Source organism: Biomphalaria glabrata, chromosome 4, assembly GCF_947242115.1.
Source record: "Biomphalaria glabrata chromosome 4, xgBioGlab47.1, whole genome shotgun sequence".
Lineage (NCBI taxonomy): Eukaryota > Metazoa > Mollusca > Gastropoda > Planorbidae > Biomphalaria > Biomphalaria glabrata.
The window spans coordinates 30,753,780-30,776,666 of NC_074714.1; the positions used below are offsets into that span (position 1 = coordinate 30,753,780).

A 22,887-nucleotide genomic window follows, 5' to 3' on the forward strand; every position below is an offset into this window, starting at 1 on the left:
GCAGATAACATCCGCCGAGCTATTGGAGCTGTCGTTTATATGCAGTGGGCGCCTTCACATTGCGGCGTGAGGGGCAATGAAACAGCAGACGCCCTCGCAAGGGAGGGTGCAATGGCAGCCACACACCTCGAAGCACCAAGCACGTACTTACAAGCAACGGCACAAATCCGAGCACTCATTCATGAGAAGTGGTTAAAGTCCTGGGAGGAATCCGACAGAGCACGTGGCGCATGCGTCACCCAGATCGCGACGATCCATGGTGGCGACTGAGGAGGTCAGAGCAGTCAATAGTTGCGCAGTGCAGGACGGAACATTGTCCTATTGGGGCATACTTTGCCCGGTTCCGCACTAACTTTGACTCCCGATGTGGAGAGAGCGTCGAAACAGTGTCGCATGTCTTGTACGAGTGTCCCCAGCTCCGCGAGCTAAGGGGGGACTTGCCTGTGCAGTCACTCGACTTGTATGGTAGCTATGAGGCACTACGCCGGACGGCTAAGTTTCTTGCCAGAGCACTACGGGAGGACTAGTCCTTCCTGCTCTGATTTTTCAATAGGAGTTCATCTCAGGTACCTGGAAAGGAATAAAGTGATCTCAAACTACCAGTGCGGATTCCGGCAGGGGCGGACAACAACTGACCACCTGGTAAGGCTGGAAGCTTATATTAGAAATGCATTACTCAGAAGAGAACATCTAGTAGCTGTATTCTTCGATATAGAAAAGGCCTATGACACAACCTGGAAACATGGCATTCTACGTGACCTGGCGCTTATGGGGCTTAAGGGACACCTCCCCCGTTTTGTGGAGGAATTCCTGAAAGATCGAAAATTTCAGGTTCGAGTGGGCAACTCCGCTTCTGACACTCATGACCAGGAAATGGGTGTACCCCAGGGCAGCATTCTGTCAGTCACCCTGTTCAACATTAAAATAAATAGCATCATAAATGCGCTGTCCCCTGGCATAGAGTGCTCTTTGTATGTTGATGACTTTGTCATTCTTACTTATGGGAAAAACATGAACACCTTAGAAAGAAAATTACAGTTATGTTTAAACAAAATTCAGGGTTGGGCAAACTATAATGGTTTCAAATTCTCAGACTCCAAAACAGTTAGTATGCATTTTTGTAATCTAAGGGGACTCCACCCAGACCCTGAACTATTTATACACAAAAAGAAGATCCCTGTCGTGAAAACTACAAAAGTTTTAGGCCTCACCCTAGATTCCAAATTTAATTTTCTCCCCCACATTAAGGAACTTAAGAAGAAATGCCAAAAGTCATTAAACATACTAAGAGTACTCAGCCATACGGACTGGGGAGCTGACAGAGATACCTTGCTGCTGCTCTATCGAAGTCTAATTCGATCCAAGCTAGACTACGGATCCATAATATATGGAGCAGCAAGGAAGTCGTACCTAAAAATACTGGAACCAATACAAAATGCTGCCCTGCGTCTCTGTCTCGGCGCGTTTCGTACATCACCTATCCCAAGTCTCCATGTGGAGGCTGGAGAACTCCCCATTGCAAGCTTTGGGGCGGATGAAGACTGACATCCCATTGGTACATAAGAGCCTGAAGCTGTTGGACCAAATAACAGCCGACCGTAGGGATGTCACCTTCATCTGGGTCCCCTCCCATGTTGGCATTGAGGGAAACGAAGCCGCAGACAGAGAAGCAAAGAAAGCCCTAAATCATGCGGTGTCAGGAACCCAAATTCCCTACTCGGACCTGAGACAAAGTATTGCCTCTGCCACCTATCGAGAGTGGCAGAACCGATGGGAGGCTGAGACTCACAGTAAACTCAGGCAGATTGTGGCGGATGTCAGGTGGCGGCCCACATCTAAGGGTCTGACAAGGCGTGGTAGCACGACCATGTCCAGACTTAGGATTGGCCACACCTACATCACGCACTCTTTTGTACTGAAGAGAGGGGAGCCCCCACTTTGTGAGTACTGTGACTCTCGCCTCACCGTGGAACATATCCTCGTTGATTGCCCCAGATACCAGGATGTCAGGGCGAAATATTTTAGAGTCACTAATTCAAATACACTATTTGATAATGTCGACCCTGGGAAGGTACTGGGCTTTATCCGGGAAGTGGGGCTATCTACGAAGATCTGATTTATGAATTTGTGAACATGCATTATTTACATTAGATTTTTACCAAATATTTAAATTTTTACTACCTTTACTATTTTAACTGTGAATAGACCTTGATTTTAATGATATGACTGTATAGAATCTGGCCCTCGTTGTTTAGAGAGAGAGGGATCCTTAAGGGACTGCAGGCACGACATGGCCTAAATTGTGCCGATGTGCCTCAAATAAAAAATCAAATCAAAAATCTCATATGGTTATATATATATATATTATATATATATATATATATATATATATATATATATATATATATATGTATGTATGTTTATTGAAAACAATTGAAATTAAAACAATCGAATGTATAAATATTGATAGTGAACTAAATTGTATTTAAAACAAACAAATACAGAGTACACAAGACTGAATATTTATAATCAACACATAGAAGATGCATAGATCAGTGAAACATTATAAACGTGTTTATTGGGTCAAAATGTTAATTGCCTTATACAAAGGCCACAGCATGTTCCAGAATACCAAGTTGTCTTAGCTTCAATTTTATTTTGTACCTGTTCATAATCTCCCTTTAAAAAGTGAACATTATTTTTAAAAGACTGATTTTACTTGCTAATTTTTAAGCCTTCTAGACCTTTGGACCTAATTACACTTTTTAAAATAAAAATGAGTAAATTATGTACTATTATTCAAAGATATGTAGAAATGAATTGTCCTAATAATTGAATCAGAAACAAACTTTGCCCATTTCTTATTGTAGGGTGAAACAACAATTTGAAATGAATATAATTTGAAAAACATTTTGCTTCTATCAGACTTCTTAATCTTTTTAGTAACAGCAACATGAAAAGAATATAAAAAGAAAATTCAGTTTTGTTGTTGTTGCCAATATGGGTAATATATAGGCAAATGAGCTCCATCATTATTAAACACCAGCTGGTTGTATTGGAGGCAAAACATGATGCCGGTCTGAACCTGGCCTAAGTGTTTTAGAAGCTGGTCTATTTGAATATTGCAAGTTTGAACTGGTCCCCATTAAAGTTAAAGGATTCATTGTCTCTGTTGGAAGCTGGCTATCGGCATTCATATTGTACTCCTCCTCCAGCAGAGTAGGTTCCAGTTCTGCAGCAGAATCAAGATCAGATAATCTGGAAACACTGCTTTCAACACTGGAAGAATCTGGTGAGTCTGCAGGACCTGTATCATCATAAATATTTCCTCCTTGTTCCTTTTTAGTTGGGGCTGTGGCGGCTCGTTGTTCATGACCTAGTCCAATCTGTTTGTTGGCCATTTGAGGTGCAGTTTTTGGATACCTGTGGATTAGTAATATAAGAGTGTTTTTTAAAAAAATAAGAAAATATTTAAACTACATATTAAATAATCACAAAATTTAAAGATGATTAGAACATTATTTTGTGTAGTCAATGGCTAAGAGAAGGGCAGAAAAGATGCATCCGTGTCTTACACCTGTCTCAATGATAAAGGTTGTTGTTCCTTCTTCTATTTTAATGCCCCAGCTAGACTGACTGTATATGTGTTGTAGCGTCTGGAAGAATTTTTCTGGGATGCCATATTCTCTAACTATTTCCCACAGTGATTCTCAATGGACAGTATCAAAGAAAGGCACCCAAAATTGGCTTCAGCATCGGTACGTGACGTTTTGGCGCCGCCGTTTTGGCGCCGGGACGTTTTGGCGCGAGCCGTTTTGGCGACGGAACGTTTTGGAGACGGAAAGTTTTGGCGCGAGATATCATTTGACGATTATTTAATAAGCACGTAGCTTTTTTTAAATGAACCCTTGAATTCCAGCGACTTAGGCAAATACAACTTAAAGTATTTTGAGAAACATGGTACATGTATTATATTTTTACTTATTATTAGCAAGTGTTTGGTATGTATAGCTGGAGATACCATACAGTCATTAAATAAACCAACGTTAATGTAAACAAATAATTGCATCAATTTTTAGTCTATCATTGTTTCATTTTGTTTTTAATTTTAAAGTTAATATCTTAAAAAACTTTTTTGAAAATAAAAGTGTGCTTCTTAATAAACACACATACACAAGCCAAAATGTTTATTAAAATAAATGATGTGAAAAACAAACACACATTTACATTTAGTACGTGAAAAATATGTCTTAACACAAACACTCATGCAAAACATAGATATGAATAATTCTTTTAAAAGAAATAATACAATAAACGTACATAATGTATTTCGCGCCAAAACGTCCCGTCGCCAAAACGGCGGGGCCAAAACGGCGGCAAAACGGCGGCGCCAAAACGTCCTGCTTCACTTCAGCATAAACTTGGATTAAACTAAAGTTGTGCTAGTGGGATGTAAGGCAAAGGGTGACTCTGTCAGATCTAGTAAGTCAGAGCTTGAAGAGATGAATAAGTTCACGTACCGTGGCAGCATCATAGCCAACGTTGGGGATGGCTACCATGATGTAGCATGTTGAATAGAAAAGGCAGGGATAGAGGAAATAAAAGAACCTGTACCAGTTTATGACTTTACAGGTTGTATTTCATAATTATGTTTATTTTAGTCATCATTTCACTTAATCTGAACTATTCGTTAGTCTGAAAAGGGTCTTGTTCCAACCATTTTTGACTATTGGTACTCCACTGTATAACTTCTATCAAGTTCTAACAAAGAAGGCTTCAGTATTTACTTGGACATTAATTGGTCATAAAGGGGTGGTACATAATTGTTCACAACATCTTTGGCAGCACTTTGTCGTCTCTTGATAGATTCTTCTTCCTGTTGGAATAGTAGAAATAGATTATGAATAGAAGCAGAACAATTTTTTTCTCTGAGTTGTACATAATATTTGTTTCATTTATCTATTTACAAATTCCAAAGTTCTGACAGAAGGGAAAGGGGGGATGACATGATGTAAAACAGATAGAAGTAAAAGAGAAAAAATAGTATGCAATAAGAAGGAAAACAAAAAACTTGGATCAGGTGCAAGAGAGAATGAAGAAGTAATGGGATAAGTATTAAGAAATAAGCTAATGGTGTCAAATGGAGCAAGCAAGAGTCGTAATAGAAAATAATTGACAATAAATGGCAGTAACAGGTTGGGGGGGGGGGGTTAAGTTGGAATAACAGGAAGCAAGTTGCTGATCACAGACTAGACCAAGTAGCTAGAAATAGAAATATTGGAAGTATCAATACTTATAGGAACCCTATTGTCAGCTTGGGAAAATACATGAGATTTGTATTCTGCTATTTGCATCACAAAAGAGATGCAAGACACCAATAGCAAAGACAAATAGACACAAAAACGCTTTTGTCCCCTTGGCAATCAAATCACTAAATAAAATTAAGGATCTGATATAAACCTTTCACATGTGAAAGTGAGTCTGGTGTGAATGTATATTGTAATGTACTAGTTTAGAGAGTAGGTTAGTTTTGTTAGTTAAATATATTGTGTATAGTTTTAGCGACAGTAAGACAGACTAATGACGTAGTGGACTTAGGCGAACAAGAGACCAACATGGCGTTATGTAAGAAGTAGGCAGTGTTTTGAATAGTAGTTAGATATAGCGACGTTTTAGAAAGACTGGACGGATTTCCCAGTGGTTAATAAAGTCTCATTTTATAGAACTGAATGTTGTTATCAAGTATATCTATTTTGTAATGTTCTGTGGCTAATGTTAAGTAATTATTGATACATAGTCGAAGTCAGATTAGATTAGCCCACAACAATATTTTGGTTTTCTATAGTTATCATGTTTTTTGTTTGGTTGGTTCCATATGGATAATAAAGTTTATTTGTATTATTAACTGTATATTAGCAGCTGGTGAGCTTGACTTCATTTGCCCTTGGATCAAACTTTATAAACATAAATACTGCTCATTGGATTCTGTCATCCCATCAGTTCTTGCATAACGCAGCCATGTCTAGTCAACATTTTCTATAAGTGTTTAGTATAAGATTATAGTAGGAAGAGCTGCAGCAATTTTTCTATAAAATAGCCAGAATTTAGTTGTAAAAAAAGAACTGAGTTAAAGAATCACTGCTTACCACAATGCCATGTCCAACTGAATCAAGTCTTAATCCCCGACTTTGTGACAGGCTCTCTGAATTACTTGGTCTGGACCATGTTCTGGCTCTTATGTTGCCAAAACTGACATCAGGTGTTTCTTTTTTGCTCATTTGGTTTGTGTAATTTTCTTGAGCTTCAGGGCTGATTCCTAAATAATCCATGACTATTTTTTGGATCTGTTTATAGGCTACAGTGATGTCATCTAGCAGAAAAGTTAAACATAAGCTTTAAGAAGTATTTCAGACATAGGTCCATTTCAAAAACCAAAAATAAAAAAAAAAAATTATGAAGAAACAAATATTTAAAGCATCAGAGTTTAAAAACACAGAAAATAATCCACTCTTCTTGAAAACCATTATCTCTTACATAACTTCTCCAGGTGATGATCCATAGCAAAGAAGATATTTTCATCAAAGTAAAATTGCATTATTGCTAGGCTTTGACCACATGGCTATCAGGCATACTTTGCAGTTTGACCTGATTAATTTTTTATATTTTTTTTAAGCCAGAGTGACTACTTCCACAGTAGAAATTTCATTATTCAAATTTTTTTATTTCCACCCATAATATCTGGTCGTTGGTAAACTAAAATATTGTTGCAGTATTTTTTATATTTTTTTTACTATACAAACAATTCATTAATGTCAGCTTCATTTTAAAGTAATCAAAACCAAAAAAAGTCATTAAAGAAATTATTGCTTTTTTTTTTAACTTCTTACTATTTTGTTGTTTTTATTTATGTACCAAAATTAGCTCAAATTAATGTCCAGCCTAATAAATAGTTTTTACTGAACAGGAGAAATGATGTTTAAACTTTTCTATAGCCAAATGGTTAACAAGAATGTTATTGGGCTGGCTCATTACCTATTTAAAAAAAGGTCCCCAGTCTTCATACCATGTTTAAATTATAAGTGTTGAAAAATTAGGAAATAGGAATTTTAATGAAATGAAATTGTATATGAGATTTGTTCTTAAAATAAAGTCTCTTTAAGCTCTTAGTAATGGAGATATTAATATTCCAAGTCATATTTAGAATACTTATCAGTAAAACAAAAACTAAAACAGCATTCCCACCATTATATCAGGGAACCAATCAAGCCATTTATATTAGGGAACCAATCAAGCCATTTATATTAGGGAACCAATCAAATTATTCTATTCAATGCATGATGCCAAACCTAATATTAAAACTTAACAGTTAATAGCAAAGAAAATGTTTAGATATTTCCAAATAGATGTTGAAACATTGAAGGTAAACTAATAACTCTCTTAAATGGAATTATTTTTTAATAATATATGAAGCTCACCACTACAAATCATCATATCAAAAAAACCTGGATGCTCCTGATTCTGTTTCACATAAAGGTCAACTCTTTTCAGAGTTCTTTTTATATGCTCCTCTGAGTAAATTCCCTTCTGTCTCAACCTACGCTCATGTATTTCTGGGTTGAGTGGTGTAACCAGGACATAGCGGGGCTCAAAGAATGTTTTTTTGAGAGTCATGACACCCTGTTACCAAAAAAAAAAACACCTATGAAAATTAAAGTCACAAATTTTCAAGTAATCTTTAAATCATAATCTATTGAAATTAATACTAACATAAGCTTAAGTCGTTTCTACTTCATAAGCTATAAATGTAATCTTTGAATCAAGCTATTGAAAATTATTTTGAAGATCATTAATACAAAGTGGTGGCTAGAAAAGTGGAAAATTTGAGGGTCGGATAAGATCATGAATAACAAGCTCCAAAAGTCCAAATCTAAAAGTCATGCATTACTGGATCTGGTGCTAGATATGAACACACAATGGTCCATGTAACATAAACTCTATTGATGAATTGAAAACAAGCTTGGAACGATATCTCACAAGTTACCCTTCAAAGCGCTACACGAACTTGGATTTCTAGATTATGATGCTGCTCTGAAGAGCAGTGAAATTTTGAGCATTTATGAGTGTTATATATGCCTTTAAAAAACTTTGTAAAAGCTTTTCTTTGAAAAAATAAATAGCTGTTTGACAAAATGTTCCACTTTTCTAGCGACCACCCTGTAGGTTCTGGTCTGATGCCTATGCCTTGTATTTCCAATATATTTTATTTGTAACAGAATTCATCATTTCTAAACCACATGGACCATGACATGCCTACAAAAAGGGGGGAGCGGCCAAGACACACTTTTTTCGTTTCTCATATTGCTTTGTTTAGGTAAGTGTAAAAGTAACTGCAGTTTGTTCAATTTTGGATGTATATGGGTCATGCAGCTTCCATATCACTAGCATGAAAACCACTACAAGAGCCTTAAATAACTCACAATTCAGTAGCTGTCTGTGGCACCTTTTTTTTTCCCAGTTCCTCCTGCCCCCCTTTACATGACCTGCACTCTTTTTATTAAGCTAAAGTGTGTGATGTAAATGCCTGGAAAATTACCTCAAGCTCCATATGAACCACACAGGCATGTCCATCTCTGGCAACATTCTCTATAGATTCCATTTGTAGGCCAAACCAATTATTTTGATGTTGATAAGTCTGAATAAACTGGCCCTGCCAAGAAAAAAATGTTGCAAAAAATAAATGGGGATTAAGAAATTTCTAGAGATTGGGCACCAGACATTAGTTGGGGAAAGTAAAAGGGGTTGGTCATTGTATTGGCAACATGACACCCTCAATGGTTGGCCATAGAAACAGATTACCTCAACCATTTGCCCTATAGATTGCTAGGTCTGAAATGGGGATTTTACTTTTTTAATATATTTTTGAGCAGAAGTCAATTTCAAAGGTAATAAAAATAAATTTCATTCTTTTAACTATAAATAGACAAAATGTTAGTTAACCCCCACTTTAATTTTAGTAAAGAGGGTCATTTGTTTTTGCAGATCCTTTTTCTCATTACTAGATTAGTTACCATTTTAGAAAATACAATAAACATTCATATTGGTAACCCTGCCAACCAAGTAAAACAGTCTATACAGTCATTCACCCCCACAGCAGTAAATCTTTGTTAGTTACCATTTTAATATCAGTTTCAAATTTGTCAAGAGAAACAAAGTAGTAGTCTTTGCCAGGTATTTCATCCACTCTTGGTCGTCTTGTAGTATGAGATACACTGAAGAGGAAGTAACAGAAAATTAAGTTTAATCCTTAAACTCTTTAATAGGAGGGAAATATTAAATGTAATAACTTTTCATATCTATTAAAACAACACATTTACTTATTTAAAAAAACAATAAAAATAAAGTTTCAATGATCTTTTTCAAGCTTTAAGTAGCAAACTTTGATATCTAGGGGTAAAAGTATCAAATATATTTTTTACAAAAAAATATTTAGATTTTCTATTATGTCATATTTTCTAAAATGTCCTTTTCAAGCTAAAAGGTTTCAGATTGAAGGGAAAAAAAAGGCCACTACACTTGGTTTGAGCGGCCACTACACTTGGTTTGAGAGGTCACTGCACTTGGTTTGAGAAGCCACTACACATGTTTGAGAGGCCATTACACTTGGTTTGAGAATGCGAGAGCCAGACATAAGAAGATAGTTATACATGCCTAAACTAAATATGAATTTAAAATGTATTTAAAATACATGTTTACAATACAGATTATGAAATTGTCTAACAAACCCAAATCCAAAGTAATCCCCAAATTCATCTACTAAATTCATTGCAAGTTCTTTCTTCCCAGATCCTTGAGGTCCAACTAGAACTAACATTGGATATGGTGTCTCTGTGCTAGGGAGTGTGCTAAAAAGAAAACAATATTTGATTCTAAATAGTATAAAGTATAAAAATTTCACAATCATTCTGTGACAGATTAAGAATTAATGTATTGTAATTTATAAAAAAAATAATAATTTTGTTTTAAGTTCAGAAATTAAAATTCATAGCTCAATTTCATGGCTGTATATATATTTATAAAATCAAAGTCCTCTAGCTGACTCATCACTAATTCTCCTATTTAAGGTGGATGTAAAAAGATGAACTTGTGTGCATGAGTAGACAAATTTACAGTATGAAATGTTAAATCTGTACCATTTTTATTTTATTTTAGTTATAATCTATTATAAAAGGGAACCAATGTTAAACACAAGAATATGTTTGCATAAAAAAATTAACTTTTAAATAAAAGCTAGCAAATATTTTCTGGTTGTATTCATATAACACAAATAAAATCTAACCGGATGCTCAAAAAGAAAACAACAACAAAAAAAGAGTCAATCTCCACCATATAATTGAGTCAACAAACAAGTATTGTGATACCTATCTCATAGTCTACCAGTCAACAAACAAGTATTGTGATACCTATCTAAAGTCTACCAGTCAATAAACAAGTATTGTGATACCTATTTCATAGTCTACCAGTCAATAAACAAGTATTGTGATACCTATCTCATAGTCTACCAGTCAACAAACAAGTATTGTGATACCTATCTCATAGTCTACCAGTCAATAAACAAGTATTGTGATACCTATTTAAAGTCTACCAGTCAATAAACAAGTATTGTGATACCTATCTCATAGTCTACCAGTCAACAAACAAGTATTGTGATACCTATCTCATAGTCTACCAGTCAATAAACAAGTATTGTGATACCTATCTCATAGTCTACCAGTCAACAAACAAGTATTGTGATACCTTTCTCATAGTCTACCAGTCAATAAACAAGTATTGTGATACCTATCTCATAGTCTACCAGTCAATAAACAAGTATTGTGATACCTATCTCATAGTCTACCAGTCAATAAACAAGTATTGTGATACCTATCTCATAGTCTACCAGTCAATAAGCAAAGATTGTGATACCTATCTCATAGTCTACCAGTCAACAAACAAGTATTGTGATACCTATCTAAAGTCTACCAGTCAATAAACAAGTATTGTGATACCTATCTCATAGTCTACCAGTCAATAAACAAGTATTGTGATACCTATCTAAAGTCTACCAGTCAATAAACAAGTATTGTGATACCTATCTCATAGTCTACCAGTCAATAAGCAAAGATTGTGATACCTATCTCATAGTCTACCAGTCAACAAACAAGTATTGTGATACCTATCTAAAGTCTACCAGTCAATAAACAAGTATTGTGATACCTATCTCATAGTCTACCAGTCAATAAACAAGTATTGTGATACCTATCTAAAGTCTACCAGTCAATAAACAAGTATTGTGATACCTATCTCATAGTCTACCAGTCAATAAACAAGTATTGTGATACCTATCTCATAGTCTACCAGTCAATAAACAAGTATTGTGATACCTATCTAAAGTCTACCAGTCAATAAACAAGTATTGTGATGCCTATCTCATAGTCTACCAGTCAATAAACAAGTATTGTGATACCTATCTAAAGTCTACCAGTCAACAAACAAGTATTGTGATACCTATCTCATAGTCTACCAGTCAATAAACAAGTATTGTGATACCTATCTAAAGTCTACCAGTCAATAAACAAGTATTGTGATACCTATCGCATAGTCCACCAGTCAATAAACAAGTATTGTGATACCTATCTAAAGTCTACCAGTCAACAAACAAGTATTGTGATACCTATCTCATAGTCTACCAGTCAACAAACAAGTATTGTGATACCTATCTAAAGTCTACCAGTCAATAAACAAGTATTGTGATACCTATCTCATAGTCTACCAGTCAACAAACAAGTATTGTGATACCTATCTCATAGTCTACCAGTCAATAAACAAGTATTGTGATACCTATCTAAAGTCTACCAGTCAATAAGCAAAGATTGTGATACCTATCCCAGATTCTGGCAGGTTGAAGAAATGAATAAACAACATGCATGATGTGATCTCTAGCAGCAACTACATCCATTGGTGGATCAAACATATTCACAGCAGACACCTGACATAAAAAAGTTGGAGATTGACTTTCATAATCATGTAGATCAGAACCTCTAATTATTTTTCCATGAAATTTTTAGTCAAGGCCTGACCAACAACATAGCCAGCTATTTATCACAACAAATTGTGTCAATTACATTATGGTTAAAAATTAGGGGCTCTTATCTAAACGGTTATCCTTATTTCATAAAAAATAATTATTTATATTACATGTATTTCATTAAGAATTTACAACGTAAAACAAAAGATTTTCAGAAAAAAGGAAAAATATGAATGTTCAATAAATGTAATATATATGAAAACAATTAGGAGAAGATGGTAACCGGCTTTGAAAAAACACTGAAGTATTTTTTGCAAATAAATTTTGTTACAATCACATTGTCACAGAATGTAGCATAAATGCAAATTTATGCACATTGTTATCATGTGAAAGAAAAGGTTACATTTATGAAACAAGTAACAGTACTTATGTAACTATGTTACATCATAACAAAACTAACATTGACTAACCTTTTCTTCTTCTTTAACATGGTGACGATCAAGTATTACTAATCTATTCAATCGAAATAGCACAGACAGTCGATAATCTGGCAGCTCTTGGATTGGATTTCTGAGTAAATTTAACTCTCTCAAGTTTTTTGCATTTTTAATGTGATTGATCTCAACTATGTCTATGATCTGATACAGGAATGTAAACATAGAATTTTATATTAAAAGTTGTTGTCTTGCAATTGATACAAAATATATTTTACAGTTATACAAAACAAAATAGACATACTTCATTATCTTCAAGATCCACCATTTCGAGGAGAGTATTTTTACTAAGGCCTGATAAGCTTCGCACATTGTTTCCAGACAAATTCAGTTCCTACAATAGTTACAATTCAAACAGTACAAGTTAGAGCCATTTATTTCAAAATTGAAACTTAATTAAATAGAAAAAAAAATGCTTTTTTAAAATCATGTCACTTATAATGAGTGAAATTGCACCAATAATTTTGAATCAATCATGTATTTAATTTTAAACTCAAAATTTAACCAAATACTTGCAATACCATATTTGTTTGTTGTCCAAAAAGGATAAACCATTTGGTTTATCAGTAGATCTTATCTTTGTAAGTGCACCCTAAAGAATTTGTAAAGTCTTTGTATGTATTTAGTAATCTTATCTGTAATTTTGGTTGATCCTTATTTTGGATGCCACTTGTTGAGATAGGCATACTGATTACTGTACACAGTTGCATAAGTTACTCTCCTGGTTTACGACTTTAAAGCATCTGCTACTTTTGTATGTTGAAAAGATTCCCATTAGCCCTTTGATATAAGCGAGGTTAAAAAAAAGGAAAGTTGCTCGAGTCTGAATTAAAAATCGAGCCTTCATGTTGGAAAGCTGACATGTTTTGCCACTGAGCTATTCAAGTACTTATAAAAATAGAAGCTAGGTTTTATTAGTCTATTGTTAGTTTAACATTTTTAAATAATGACCTAATTCTCTACATTATTGTGATTATTGTCATGGGTTGCCCATCACCAATTAAGTACATTTTCCATATAAAAGAAAATTAATAAATTATGACTAATTGATTAATTAATATAATATATTTAATTAATTGACTAACTAATTAGTTAATTTTGTTATTGATACATATGTTGTCATTGTCAATGAATAATTGTGCAAAGTTTCAACTTGATCAGAGAATGGGAAGTGGGAGAAATAACATGTAAGAGATTTGACCAGACAGACGGAGTAAGCAAACACATTTTAGTTGAAAAAAAAAAAAAAACACACTTACCCTTAGGTACTTTAAAGTTTCAAGATTTTCTATATGCCTGATTTGGTTATTGCTCTTTAAACAAAAAAAATTGAAAAGTCATTCAAAACATTAGTATCAAATCTACTTGCATTCTGTTGCTAAAACTCTGGGATAGAAGTTTGTGAAGTCATAAATATTCAACAAGGAGTATTGAACAAGTCAATGAGATTTAGGTCAGTGTCAGCATTTTGTATTGCTGACATTAAAATTTGGAAATCAGAATTTCATTCCTTTAAGATGGTTCTTTGGGAAATATGTGTAGAAACGAATCAAACAATAGTCAAATTAAATGAGTGTTTGTGTGTGTAATTGTGATTTAAAGTATAAAATCAAGAGTCTTACAAGATTGAGATACTGAATAGGCAATTCATCCAGTCCAAACATTTTAGAAATATGATTGTGAGACATACTGAGGTACTTGAGTCTTCTACAGTGTTCCAGACCAAATATTCCAGAGATTTCATTGTCTGTTTGTGATCAAGGCTATTTCAAGAAACTATATGTACACATATTTTTTTAAAAAAAGTATGGATACTATTCTACAATTTAACTTTGTTTAAACTTTATTTATATTGGGGTTGCACTGGATTTAGGCTCTGACAGGATATCTGGTCGTTTTTTACACTATCCAACCATATTTCCTCCGGCCGAATATTGTTGCAGGTTATTTGATTGGATATCAAAAGTATACTCCAGTGCCTCCATTTCTATTAATATGTATAAAGTGGACATAGTTTTATTGATCTGTTATTCATGTACTTCAATGTTTAATTGTTAATATATTTATATGATGTTATAAATATATCAATTTAAAATAAAATATTGTGCTTTAAAATATATGAATATGCACCAAACATCTATTATAACAAGTACAATTAATAATTGGTAATAAATGGTACATAGGTATAGTTAATATATGCAGCTTTACATTATAAATGGGCATGTGCTGTGGACACATTTTTTTTTTTACTTTGTTTGTCTTTCCCTGGAGTGTTATTGTTAGATTCGTTAATTGAAATAGATCATACATCTGTCTAGCAGTGGTGGGCTGTCTTCATAAAGAGATATAAAATCTCCCACACCCCTATTACTTGTTTATTCCAGTGATTCCCAAACTTTTTTCTGAATGGAACACTTCGCACTTTCTGAGTACGATATTTAGCGGAACACTTTGCTTATTTTTGGTGGCCTACTAGTTAATTATTCCAGTAATTTGTGGAACACCTATATATAAACACATACATCTACCCACTATGCAACCCAGATTGCATTACCTTTGAGAGCTTTATATTAGTTATCTATACATGCATATATTCTACATCAATCAATTCATTCCCATGTATACACACACACACACACACCATCGCATGTTACAATGATTATTCTGTGGTATTTTCTAGTAACTGCTGATTAACTCAAATTCATTCATAAGTAAAATAAAACTAATATTAACATATGTATGTTATTTAAAAGGTTTGTGAAATGTTCAGTAATGCAAGCTATTTAATATACACTTAGAAATGGTATCTGGCTTTGGCTCTATCCAGATATCTAATGTTACTATCTGTCCAAGTCTGACTCAAGTTGGATATCAAAAAGCACTATCCAGTGACCCCTAATTTAAAGAGCTCACAGCTCAGCAGCAATAAAGCTGGCTAGAAGAAAAAGAAGACCCCTAATTTATATAACACTTATTTTACTTTCATGAAGCTATATATGAATTGAGTCACTAACTCACTGTATTATAGATCCATGAAAAGAACAAACTATAATTTTTATTGGGAAACATTTAGGAGCAAGTTTACATGAGGGGGGGGGGGGAGTTTACATCCTGGGTAACTGCACCGGGAGACAACCCTAGTGAGGTCACTGTATAATACCTATTAGATTATTTGGTGAGTATGATCAACACTATAATGTTAATATTTAGAAATATTAATTATATTTTGTATGAAAATATTGTAAATAAACTTAGGTAAATAAAAAAAAGGATACTGTCAAGAAGTAATTTGTGTAAGCAGTAATGACTGGACAGATCTCCCATTTCTGTGATCTTGTTCCATGAGAAATTCACTTCCTGCAGATTGAAAGGAGGAGTAAAGTCCAGCAGTTTTTCTATTTGGTTGTGGGATGCATCCAGAATGAGAAGATGGGGAAGTTTTCCAAGAGGAGATAAATCTGTATGTTGGGAGATAAGATAGAAATACATAAGGACACAAATTCTATATTATACACTAATACAAGAACAATTTTTTTTTTAAAATGCTATTGAGTATATGCTAATGATTTAATACTAATTAAAAGGAATAGAACTAGATCTAAAAAAAATACAAAAAACATCATTGCACCTGTTATATCATTATAAGGTACTTCAACTTTCTGTAAATACTGGTACTCCCCCAGTAGTGAAATATCAACCAATGAGAATCCCTTAAAAAAAAACACAAATAACAAAATAATGTATAAACTTTGACAATCTTTAATAAATTCAGAAGTCAGAGCAAGCTTAATTTAACATTCTACTTACTGTAGTGATTCATTCAACATTCAGTCAAGATACAATATTTATATTTCTTTTTGTTGAAATGATATTCCAATTTTATTATCAGAATATTGAATATTTTAGTACATTATTGTCATTTGAGATCTAAAAACTATTGCTAAAAAATCTACAAACATTTTAAATATAAAAACCAAGAAATTTACAAATTTTAGATCTAAGAAAGATTTAAAAATAAAAAAGAACTATATTATTGTACATCATTTCACTTTGTAGTTTCTCTATCAAAGTCAGTAAATCTAGTTTTACAATGCAAATGTTCAGTAAATCTAGTTCTAGTTTTACAAATGAAAATGGTTATTATTTTTTTTATGTTTCAGTTTTAAAAGATAATATATGAGGCTTGTCTTTGAGTCCAAAGATTAATGAGAAGTGCAGACATAGAGAATCTAAATCAACCACTGGTGGACATTGGTTAAAAGATTATATAAAATGCTTCTATATAAATTAATCACCATTATTAAGTAACATCAATATGCTTGCTATGGGTTAGGTTAGAATATATTTAACTTTAGAAATAAAATGTAAGACCAAAATATAATAATATGCTCATATAGTTCACTCTTGGGCATGAAAAAAAATTATCATTAACTTTTTTCTTACAGGAATGGTGACATTTAAATAGACTTGATACTCCCCATGTGCAGATCTGCCAAGATTTGATAAGCCTCGGGCAATAGTCTCTTCATCTAAGACACCTCCGGGGGAAAGCTAAAATAAAATCAATAAAAAGAATACTAAATCAATGGAAGGTTCTTTGCAATGCTGTTCTCCTGTATGAAAGCAAAACGTCTTTCACATATTTCTGTGTTTAACTATGACAAAAATAAATTAATTAAAGCTTTCAAAGTTTACTCACTGAGCCATTGAACCAAAATATAGACCTTGTATAGCTTAAGTTACATGACTTTTATTGAGTTAATTGATACTAATGCTGCATATATTTATACCATTCATGGCTATAGGTAACATATTTAGATCAGCATTCATATGTGGATTCTTTGTTATTTAAATGTTACAGATGTTTCTTCACAAATGAAAATGACTATGTCCCACACCTGCAGAAGGATTGCAGCAAATGAAGTAAGCATACTTTAAACTCCAGAAAATTGTGACAACAGTCCAAAACGCATATCACAAGTACAGGCAACCAATATATTTTGCTGCTTTTTTTAGTCACACTGCTGCAGCCATTGGAATGCTGCAATTTTTTCACACTGAGACTCCTGATGTATAAGGCAATCATATTTCAGAAGATGACAGGCAAATACTTTAAGAGCAATGTTCCCAGCCAGCAAAGCTATCAGTTCAGGTCCGGGCTGACTTAGGGGCCCGCATGGGGAACCGGATAATAGTGCTGGCTCATTTTTTAATTTCCTACCCCGTCCAGGGTCCATTCCAAACCCCCCTTAGATGAATGGGGCCCTTAAGTAGCAGGGGATGGAGAGATTTGCCCCTTTGCTTCACTGCTCGGCATCAACTGATGGCCTGATTTTTGCATAAGATTATGGTCCCACCACCTACCCTTTCTCATCCTAATGGCAACGAGTGCCCTCCTTGCTTCGTTCTTATCTCAGACGAGACCGTCTGCCAGAAACTCGTTGCATACTGAAATTCAAGGGAGGCAAAGAAAAGAGCCTGTTATAATTGGCTCGGATTGTCTTCAATTTCATTATAAACACACAATAAACCCATCAAATGTTTTATTATTTTGTTTATATACAATTTTATTTTTTATATTTACATTGTCTAGCTCCATAATTTTTCCAGATCTGGCTGGATAAAAATGTGCGATGATCTTATTGAGTTTTTTTGTTGTTTTTTTTTCGAGTTAAAAAAAACCCAACAACTTGTGACTTTACACTTGCAACAAGTTAGCTGTAAATGGACCCTCACTTAGGCATCATTTTTACTTTCCTCATGTAATGTAACACCCATGTGAACATATTCGCAATATCTCTACATCTATCTGATCCAGATGTTTAATTAACATCATGACGATCTCTTTTATAGCTTTCCTCTAAATTAACTCCCCGTTCTTCTTTTTTTTTTACCCACTTTGTTGCATTTCTTGAGTGTGTTGGGGCCCACAAGTCCTTCCCTTACCGGCCCCACACAAGGGGCTCCCTGACTGAGCCCAGACTAAGCCCTAAGGGTACCCGATAGGGCCAATGTTCATCCCCCAAATGGGGCCCATGTGGTTATTATGGGCTGGCCAAGTAGGGGCCCTTACCGGGGCCAAAATCTTTGCTATCAGGATTCTAGCAACACTGCTAAAATATGGGCATCATAATAGTCAATGAGTTAAATTTTAAAAAAAATTTTTTTTTCTAGATATTGATTTTTTTTAGGAGCATGATTACTTTTTCTTGTACTATTTCAGGGGTATATTGTACTAATTGTAATAGTGCAATGCACTAATGTTGGCCCAACATAATATTTTGGCCACCTCCTATATATATTCAATCTCAGATGTGAATCTGTATTCTGATACAGAAGCAGGATATTTTGGCATGAAGGTATTTTGGCTCAAGACATTTTGGTGCAAAATGTTTTAGTCACATTATATATTATAGATCTATGTTTATTTTATAAACTCATGTAGCTAATCAGCTAATGTGTGTGTCAAAGGTGAATGGAACAACAAAGGCCAAAATAGGTAGGATTATACTTATAGTACATATGATATACCTGTAAAGAAATTTAATTTATAATCTAGATCTGGCATTTAAGATCTAATTCTAAATTTGTACAGAATTTAAGCTTAGTCTACTGTTGATTCAGATTTGATTGAATCTGATTACAATTAGATTAATTACCTCTTCGTCATTATTGTCATCTTCGTTTAGTTCACCTTCCAAATTTTCATTTTCTAAGATTAACTCCGATTGTTCCACATCTAGATCTGAATTTTCATGAACTTTTAAAATATCTGTTTCCTCATCCATTATAGTAAATTCAGTATAATTCTTATAGGTAATTCAACAGATGTCCGCCATTACTAAACAACTCTATGACAACCACTAGTTCTAGTACTGCAGCGGGAAAAGAAAAAACAGAAATCTCGAGCCTCGTTTCTGTACACAAAATATCGGTACTTTACACAGTTACACGACTTTTAATAACACAAAGTACTCCCCCCCCCCCCCTTTTTTTTTTCAAGCCTGAAACGAGTATCTTGATTTTATTGGAGAGTAGGAGAGTCATATTTTAGAAATTGTTGGGGGGATTGTGAGTCTACATTTTTTATGATACATCGAGTTTCCAAAATTGTGTCCGACATGTTTCTGTTGGCATTTTTTTTTTCTATTAATCTATCAATTTCAGGGTTCCACGACTATTTGTTCACTGACATTTCGTTCACCGACAAATCGTTCACGACTTTTCGTTCACGCGACTATTCGTTCACCAGACATTTCGTTCACCCGACAATTCGTTCACCCGACAATTCGTTCACGCGACTATTCGCTCACGAACTATTCGCTCACAGACAACTTGTTCACCGACAGTTGGTTCACGACAATTTCAGTATTTCACCTGCCTTCTCAATTTTACTTAATATTTAAAAAAAAAAAAAAAAAAAAAAGGTTTACTTGACTTCAAATAAAACCATTTTGAGTTTTTGTACCAGCTAGTAAATAACATTAAGTAGTCAGTCAAACTTCAATTATATCAAATCACTTTTGTCTCAGTGTGTTATATTATCACAATACACTTAACAATACTGATGTTTAAAGTTACACTCCATTTTTATTAACATGAAACAAGGAGAGAACAACCAGCTGAGACTTGTACACAGTGAATACACACTACTGACACACTTCAGTGTAAACCGTGAACATACTGAACAATAGAACAAGGGAGACTACAAGAAAACAAACAAACACACACACAACATACATAAACATAAATACACATATAAATGTAACACAGTGGAATCGTTATTTCTTCAACTTTCCATTCTCGGATCAAGTGGACAATTATTCAATGACAACACATAAATAAAACAAATAATTAATTAGTCATTTAGTTGTGGTTCTCTAATTATTTAATTTTGTTTTATAGAGAGACTGTAGGGTATACTAAGCTAAGGGGAGATAAGCATTATGTAGAGAAAAAGGTCGTTCGCTAACATTTTTTAATAAAATTTTCTATTTTTATAAGTATTTAGTTGTAAAATGTTTTACATGTTTCGGATGTTCCTTCAGAGCTGAAGATAGTTTACTTCCTAGTCCAAACCTCCCGCAGGACGACGGGGGATGGGAGCTGGCAGGATTTGAACCCTCGACCATCGATAAATCCGAACGACAGTCCAGCGCGCAAACCGCACGACCAATTGTAATTTAGTGGCAAACAAGGGAGTGTGGCTCTCGTTTTAATTCAGACTCGAGCAACTTTTTTTGCAGCTTTGAAAGTTGATGAATAGCTGCTATTATAGGCCCATAGCCTATAGTTTTGTGGATCCGCCATCCCTTTTAGATAGCAAAAAAAAAAAAAACCAATATAGAAAAGATATTGATGTTTAAAAGTTTTGATGTAAAGGCTACTTTTTTTTGTTTTCTAAAGGCGAAACGTTTAAGTTTTAAAAAATAAATATGCAAGCAAAGTTTTCATAAACATATAGCCTAGGCCTACTATTTTTAAAACTATCAAATATAAAATAAAAAATTAAAAAAATCAAACAATGTAGGCCTACAATGTTCCTGCACCTATATTTTTTAAATGTTTATGCAAATAATTTTTTTCTAAAATAATGTTATAAAAATATCTGTATTACTATCTTACCTTATCTTATATAATACAGACGTTACTTCAAAAAAGAAGATGATTACGTCCTAAGCGTCATGCATTTAGTCATGCATATTAACCAATGACTTAAATTCTGCCAAGTCACTGGTTTTCCTGGCTAGCTCAGGCAACCCATTCCATGCTCTAATAGCACCAGGGAAGAAGGAGTATTTGTCCTAGCATATGGGACGAGGAATGTGCCTTTATCTTTGTGTCTTTCAGAGTATTTTATTAAATTTTGTTTTTGTATTTGAAGATTATGGTTCAGTGTTTTAAGTATAATTGCTACTTTACTTTTGAGCCTTCTGTCCTGAAGGCTTTCTAAATTTAGTGATTTTACTAAAGCTGTTACTCTAGTTAAGTGTGAATATTTGTTTGTTATGAATCTCACTGCTCTATTTTGTGTCTGTTCCAGTTTCTTAATGTTATCTTGAGTTGAGGGGTCCCAAACGGAGGATGCATATTCTATTATTGGCCTAACCAAGGTTAAATAACATTTTAGTTTTATGTTCTTATTTGATTTATAGAAATTTCTTTTAATAAATCCTAATGCTTTGTTTGATTTTTTTTATAGTTTCATCAATATGTGAATTCCATGACAGTTTTTCATTTATTATAACACCTAGGTATTTTGCGTTTTTAGTCTGTGTTACTGGTTTGCCATGAATAAGATAAGTGGAATTAATTTGTTTTAGTTTTTTCGTTACTCTTAACGACTGACATTTTTCTGGGTGGAAAGACATGCTCCAATTTGATTCCCATTTCTGTAATTCATCTAATTCTGTTTGTAAAATATCTGTGTCTTGTGTTCTATATAGATCTATTATGCAATCGTCTGCAAATAATCTGACTTTTGTTCCTGAGGTAATGCAATTTGGTAAATCATTTATGTAATTTAAGAAAAGTAGTGGATCTAAGACAGTTCTTTGAGGTACACTTGGGTTTACTGTTAGTGGTGTTGATTTAGAGCCATTTATTATTACAGTTTGTTCTCTCCCTATCAGAAAATCTTTAATCCACTGATGCAATGGACCATTAATGCCGAAACATTTTAATTTTTTAAGCAAACTATGGTGGTGAACTTTGTCAAAAGCCTTGGAAAAATCTAGTAAGATAGCATCTATTTGTTCACTATTATCTAAACCTTTTGAAAAGTCATCAATTAGTCCTATTAGTTGTGTTTCACATGATCTATATTTCCTAAAGCCATGTTGGTATGGTGTGAGGACATTATGTTTGTCTAAGTGGTTTATGATGTTGCTACATATTATGTGTTCTAGGATTTTACATGTGATGCTGGTAAGTGATACTGGTCTTTAGTTTCCTGGGTCAGATTTTTCTCCTTTTTTAATTAGGGGGCGACATTAGCTTCTTTCCAGTCCTTTGGTACTCTGCCCTAGTTAAGCGATGCCTGAAAGAGTATTTTGAACACTGGGGCGCTAGCTCATTGCTTAGTTCTTTGAGTAATCTAGCTGGAATACCATCAGGTCCAGACGCTAATTTAAATGTTTTCTGTTATACAAGCTACTTATATTTTAAATAAAGTGTTTACTTTTTTTTTAATAGGGAAAGAATGCATTTTTAGTATTTATATAAGTCAAATATAATTTAAAACATTTAATAAACAGTTTTTCATATTATACATATATAAAATAATACTAGAAAACATATCTTTATCATAGGCTTAATTGTATTAGAATG

The 22,887-nt window shown here is 33.8% G+C and overlaps 1 protein-coding gene across 1 annotated transcript; it reads right to left on the bottom strand.

The window, feature by feature from the left end:
- Window positions 1–2,552: 2,552 nt before the first annotated feature.
- On the bottom strand, window positions 2,553–19,433 carry LOC106071718 (leucine-rich repeat and guanylate kinase domain-containing protein-like). Its single transcript, XM_013231881.2, has 16 exons — window positions 19,218–19,433; window positions 17,002–17,109; window positions 16,187–16,268; window positions 15,834–16,016; window positions 14,181–14,305; window positions 13,818–13,871; window positions 12,803–12,892; window positions 12,535–12,702; window positions 11,919–12,025; window positions 9,783–9,902; window positions 9,173–9,269; window positions 8,594–8,707; window positions 7,476–7,677; window positions 6,147–6,370; window positions 4,788–4,876; window positions 2,553–3,423 (listed from the first exon to the last, which is right to left on the bottom strand). The coding sequence occupies exons 1-16, from the start codon at window positions 19,344–19,346 to the stop codon at window positions 3,036–3,038; spliced, it is 2,280 nt and encodes a 759-aa protein (XP_013087335.2). The 5' UTR covers window positions 19,347–19,433; the 3' UTR covers window positions 2,553–3,035.
- Window positions 19,434–22,887: the final 3,454 nt, after the last annotated feature.

Coding starts and splice junctions, on each gene's coding strand:
- LOC106071718 (XM_013231881.2), bottom strand. CDS start 19,346: ATGGATGAGGAAACAGATATTTTAAAAGTTCATGAAAATTCAGATCTA. Junction 17,110..19,217: donor ATGACAATAATGACGAAGAG/GTAATTAATCTA, acceptor ATTTTATTTTAG/CTTTCCCCCGGAGGTGTCTT. Junction 9,903..11,918: donor CCTGCCAGAATCTGGGATAG/GTATCACAATCT, acceptor TTTTCTTTTTAG/CACACTCCCTAGCACAGAGA.